The sequence below is a fragment of the Mixophyes fleayi genome, chromosome 1 (genome assembly GCF_038048845.1).
Source record: "Mixophyes fleayi isolate aMixFle1 chromosome 1, aMixFle1.hap1, whole genome shotgun sequence".
NCBI classification, from domain to species: domain Eukaryota; kingdom Metazoa; phylum Chordata; class Amphibia; order Anura; family Limnodynastidae; genus Mixophyes; species Mixophyes fleayi.
The window spans coordinates 26,529,572-26,536,338 of NC_134402.1; the positions used below are offsets into that span (position 1 = coordinate 26,529,572).

General features: G+C 38.9%; 1 protein-coding gene across 2 annotated transcripts in view; it reads right to left on the bottom strand.

Annotated features, from left to right (window-relative positions):
- SMYD1 (SET and MYND domain containing 1) overlaps window positions 1-6,378 on the bottom strand; it is a 30,130-nt gene extending 23,752 nt beyond the window's left edge. The window contains exon 1 of one of the 2 annotated variants that reach the window (XM_075193982.1): window positions 6,110-6,378. In XM_075193982.1, coding sequence (XP_075050083.1) covers window positions 6,110-6,231 — 122 coding nt within the window. In that variant the 5' untranslated portion in view covers window positions 6,232-6,378. The remainder of the gene's footprint in view (window positions 1-6,109) is intronic. The other variant, XM_075193983.1, reaches the window with a different exon arrangement.
- Window positions 6,379-6,767: the final 389 nt, after the last annotated feature.

The following is a 6,767-nucleotide window of genomic DNA, read 5'->3' on the forward strand; positions in this document are numbered from 1 at the left end:
GTTCGTTCGTTCGTTCTGAGACTGAATATTTTGTGTCATAGTCACAGAAGCTAACGATATTCGTAAGGACATGCGTATAGCTATAACAAGGCGGTTAATCAGTGTGACAGGAATGAATGAATGAATGATTGTCATTCTCTAAATGACTGAAGGACCAGATGAAGTGCACAGATCTGAAGGTAACTTGTGTGTAGTGTGTACACATGAATCGGCCGACTGGTCAGACCTTGTAGGTACAATCGTTGTAGATAACAGTTTGGTCGGAAAATTCTCCAGTGTGTACCTGGCCTAACACTGTGTGTGAGTTATCAATACCAAGAAGCAGCATCCAGACAATGCCATGTAAGGTATTGGAGAGAAGCAGTATCAGTCGTTGAAGGAGAAAAACAAATAACGTATGTCTGATTAAACAACCCCTAGAGATGTCCTTACATAAAAGATTGATCATATCTAATGTCTGTGAGCAAAACAGAGGATGGAAAACAGGGGAGTCAGTTCTTCATGCGCTAGGTCTATTTATACTATTAGGGGATTTTCCCACGCTGTCTTGGGAAACCCCTAATACTATAAATAGACCTCGCGCAATGAACTAAGTTCATTGCGCATCGGAGCTTCTACATTGTAGAAGCTGTTTGCGGCGGATCTTTTTTTTTTTTTGCCAACCAAGAATGTTCCAGCGTGGATCTTACAAATCTGGGGCCCTTCTGGCTGAAGACTTCAAGCAACAAGGGAGCCCCCCTGGTCAAGAAGAAATGAAGACTGCAAGCAACAAGGGGGGCTTTTTGCCCAAGAATAAAAGAAGACATTACAAGCAGGGACTTTTGGATACAAATACTTTTTGGACATTTCAAGATGGGACTTTTGGATATACAAATAATTTTGGGACTTTGCAAGCCGGACTTTGGGAATTACACATTTATTTTGGACTTTATCAAGCTATTGGATACAGAATTATTTGGGACTTGGTTGACAGCCATTTTCGGATTAAAAGCTGCTGACAACATCTGAGGTGAGTATAAGACATTTATTATTTTTAATAAAAATATATGGTATAAATAAAGGTTTACTGTCTTTATTGTGGGTTTATTATTTTTATTAAATGTTGTGGTTTTAACGAGGGTGTGGTGGTTTATTTAACATTTTCTTTTATGGAACTACAGGTCCCAGCCAGCCGTGGGTGTCAGGGCATGTTGGCACTTGGTTCTCCAAGTGCCATCATGCCCTGGCTGCCATGGATATGCTGGTGCTTGTAGTTATACAGGTAGCAGCATGCCCACACTGTTTATGGCACCCTGGCTGGTTGGGACTTGTAGTTCCAAAAAAAAATATGGCGTCTGTTTATTTTTTACACTTTTTTTGCCGTTTATTACCCTACACCAGGGGTGTAGGAAGAGCCCTAGCACTGGGCTGGGTGTCCCTAGAGGAGGGGCCCGGTCGTTTTTTTCGGCGGACCCCTCTCCCTAGGGAATCCAGCAAAGCGCTGAACAGCCTGGGGATGATTTGTCATTATGACAGGGGGACCCCTGCCGCGTGTCCCCCTGCTATAGTGCCACCAACCCCGGCTGGTTTGCCTAGTGCTGGTTCAGTGAAAATTTAGGGGACCCCACGCAAATTTTTTCCCTGATTTTCACGGAACCAGCAGTAGGCTGGCAGCACTAGAGTTAATAGTGAATCGAGGGGGGACCCCACACTTTTTTTTAAAAACTTTAATCTTTTTTTTACAGTTTTGACAACTGCTGGGACCTCCGGCAGTATGACAGGACAGTGTAACAGTGATGGGTTTATAGAACACGCTGCTACAACACAGGAGAGTTAGCTAACACAGGAGTGTTTTACATCGCAGCAAAGCACCGGAGATGACCAGCGATTTTGAAGATCAGGATAAAAATCGCAACTTGATACACTTGATGAGTTTTGCACTAAAATTGCGGGTTAACAACCGAGATTTGCCGTGATTTTACTACGCTGAAAAAATCGGCCGTTCATACATTTACCCCCTAGTGTATATTATAGCGATGTACACCTGGTACATATTATATAGATGTACACCTGGTACATATTATATAGATGTAAACCTGATGCATATTATATAGATGTACACCTGATGCATATTATATAGATGTACACCTGGTACATATTATATAGATGTACACCTGATGCATATTATATAGATGTACACCTGGTGCATATTATATAGATGTACACCTGGTGCATATTATATAGCTGTACACCTGATGCATATTATATAGATGTAAACCTGATGCATATTATATAGATGTACACCTGATGCATATTATATAGATGTAAACCTGATGCATATTATATAGATGTAAACCTGATGCATATTATATAGATGTACACCTGGCGTTTATTGTATAGATGTACACCTGGTACATATTATATAGATGTACACCTGGTACATATTATATAGATGTAAACCTGATGCATATTATATAGATGTAAACCTGATGCATATTATATAGATGTACACCTGGCGTTTATTGTATAGATGTACACCTGGTACATATTATATAGATGTACACCTGGTGCATATTATATAGCTGTACACCTGATGCATATTATATAGATGTAAACCTGATGCATATTATATAGATGTACACCTGATGCATATTATATAGATGTAAACCTGATGCATATTATATAGATGTACACCTGGTGCATATTATATAGATGTACACCTGGTGCATATTATATAGCTGTACACCTGATGCATATTATATAGATGTACACCTGGCACATATTATACAGATCTACACCTGATGCATATTATATAGATGTATACCTGGCACGTATTATATAGATGTACCTCTGATGCATATTATATAGATGTACACCTGGCGCATATTATATAGATGTACACCTGATGCATATTATAATGATGTACACCTGGTACATATTATATAGATGTACACCTGGTACATATTATATAGATGTACACCTGGTACATATTATATAGATGTACACCTGGTGCATATTATATAGATGTACACCTGGTGCATATTATATTGTTGTACACCTGGTACATATTATATTGTTGTACACCTGATGCATATTATATAGATGTATACCTGGCACATATTATATAGATGTACACCTGATGCATATTATATAGATGTATACCTGGTGCATATTATATAGATGTACACCTGGTACATATTATATAGATGTACACCTGGTACATATTATATAGATGTACACCTGGTGCATATTATATAGATGTACACCTGGTACATATTATATTGTTGTACACCTGGTACATATTATATTGTTGTACACCTGATGCATATTATATAGATGTATACCTGGCACATATTATATAGATGTACACCTGATGCATATTATATAGATGTATACCTGGCACGTATTATATAGATGTACACCTGATGCATATTATATAGATGTACACCTGGCACATATTATATAGATGTACATCTGATGCATATTATATAGATGTACACCTGGTACATATTATATAGATGTACACCTGGTACATATTATATAGATGTACACCTGGTACATATTGTATAGATGTACACCTGGTACATATTATATAGATGTACATCCTGGTACATATTATATAGATGTACACCTGGCGTATATTATATAGATGTACACCTGGTACATATTATATAGATGTACACCTGGCGTATATTATATAGATGTACACCTGGTACATATTATATAGATGTACACTTGGTACATATTATATAGATGTACACCTGGCGTATATTGTATAGATGTACACCTGGTACATATTATATAGATGTACACCTGGTACATATTATATAGATGTACACCTGGTACATATTATATAGATGTACACCTGGTACATATTATATAGATGTACACCTGGCGTATATTGTATAGATGTACACCTGGTACATATTATAATGATGTACACCTGGTACATATTATATAGATGTACACCTGGTACATATTATATAGATGTACACCTGGTACATATTATATAGATGTACACCTGGTACATATTATATAGATGTACACCTGGCGTATATTGTATAGATGTACACCTGGTACATATTATATAGATGTACACCTGGTACATATTATATAGATGTACACCTGGTACATATTATATAGATGTACACCTGGTACATATTATATAGATGTACACCTGGTACATATTATATAGATGTACACCTGGTACATATTATATAGATGTACACCTGGCGTATATTGTATAGATGTACACCTGGTACATATTATATAGATGTACACCTGGTGCATATTATATAGATCATACTTGCCAACTCTCGGAAACAAGTTTCCGGGAGAGGGGGCGTGACTGGAGGATGGGAGGGGGCGGGACGAGGCCAAACGTGTCATTTTGGTCCCGTCCCCCGCGAAAACGTAATTTACGTCGCGGGGGGCGGGGCCAAAATGACACGATTGGCCTCGTCCCGCCCCCTCCTGCCCTCCAAAATGGCGTCAATCACCGAGAATCACGTCATTTGACGCGATTCTCGGTGAAATCCAGGATGCGGGAGAAATGCCAACGAGCCCGGGAGACTGAACCGAATTTCGGGAGTCTCCCGGACATTCCGGGAGAGTTGGCAAGTATGATATAGATGTACACCTGGCACATATTATATAGATGTACACCTGGTACATATTATATAGATGTACACCTGGTGCATATTATATAGATGTACAGCTGGTACATATTATATAGATGTACAGCTGGTACATATTATATAGATGTACACCTGGTGCATATTATATAGATGTACACCTGGTGCATATTATACAGATGTACACCTGGTACATATTATATAGATGTACACCTGATACACATTATATAGATGTACACCTGGTACACATTATATAGATGTACATACTGAGATACATTTTTTACTGAACATATGTATATAAATTTGCTTTTCCGTGTGGGCGTCTTTTCCTGGTTACAAAAGCAGCAAGAATGATATTGAAAATCCCAGTTCCTCAGGTAGATAATACCTTACATTCCAGTTCTGGGTACAATTTGAAACTACCCATTAAATGCAAGTTGTTGATACATTAAAAGAATAATAATAATAATAGTAATAATAATTATTATTATATTGTTTAGGTTTGGCAATCCCGATTATGTTCAGTATAAAAACGAGTTTTACACCCTCAATGTGCCATATAGAAAAACGGTTTAGGTTAATGACTTTGTAGTAATGCCAAATATTATTTTATTAAGGACAGGCAATTAATTATTAATAAAATATGACCATGATACCTGGTATAATTATGTAAACATTATACAGTGAATATTTTTTGGAAGTAAGTTACAAACATATCAGAGATTAACATAAAGAGAAACTGTGCAACAACTGAGTATTGGTATTTAAGTTATGCCAATACAAAAGCTCATTCCAGTAGATGAATAAATATGTTCTTGAACTGCAGTATAGCTTTCTCCCAGAGGGGTAGCTAAAGGCCATTAAGGCTGCAGCCCCCCCTATATCAATCCACCACTAGTAACAACTACTGTGCGTGCACACACACACTCACACTCACACTCACACACGCACACATGTCACTCTTATCTTGTCCATTGACATTTTGCCCTTGCGACTTGTCTAGTTCTCAAATATCTGCCCTTTGTCTCTTTTCCACCCATGTTTTTGTGACAAATGTGTAATGCTAATAAATGCAGCGCAAGATTAAATCTAGTTGTAGTATTGCAGATATTTCCATTTGCACACTATTGTCTAAGCTTCACAGACATTAAATTGTCATCCCCAAATTCTTGTGACCCAATCGCCAGGTTCTGTACAGTTTCTGCAACAGCTACCCATTCATTTTCTTTAAAAAGACATGACGGTATGTAGATCAATGTTCAATGAGAGGATCACTGACACATACTGCACGCAGTTACATGAATCAGAAGGTGAAGATGGTCCTGACCCAATGAGCTTACAATCTAAGAGGTGTGGGGAACACTTGACGCATAAGGTAGAGGATTGTAGCTGCTGATGCTGACAGTCCATGTGACTGGTGTAAGGCAGCAGTATCAGTATTTTCCAACACTCTGCAGGATTGTTACTTAAACAGTCATAAAACTGCTTAAACTTACTTGTCAAACACTACGGCGGCATAGGCAGTTTCTGCGAAGATCACGTCTCCGGCCCAGAAATCCCGAGCAGCTTTCAGACCTCGTCCCTTGTCTTCGGAGTTAAACACCTCCACGTTCTCCATCCTTGCCACTGTGGTATCCCAGAGCTGAGCAAAACTGAAGTCAGCCTGGCTGTTAATGACTGTCCCAATTCCCAGTCACGTCTGCTATTTCAGCACCTTCACATTCCCAGAGAAGAGTCCTATAAAAGGAACATCATCCTCCCCCCCTCCCCTCCTGCCCCACAGCTCAGAGGTGATTGCACTTTCCCACTCCCCATACTCCCCCTCCCCCCCCCCCCTTTCACCAGGCTGAAATATCTCTTAATGAGTTTAAACAGTATCACAAGGAATGTATCCACTGGCAAGTTTCATAAAGCATACCCACAGTGATATACTACAATATTCCATTTCCACTGATGCTCCGAGAAACTTTTTATCAACGTTCTATTTATAGGAAAACCAGTTGCTGTGCCCCATCAACTGGCAACAGCTGAACGTGTGTGGGAGATACTGTCCTGCCCCTTGTTCCTGCTCAATGTGTTTCTGTACTTAGAATGGGAAATAATGCGGGGGACAAAAAGGGTTATCGTTGCAGCTGTTTTATTTAGGCAGCTCCA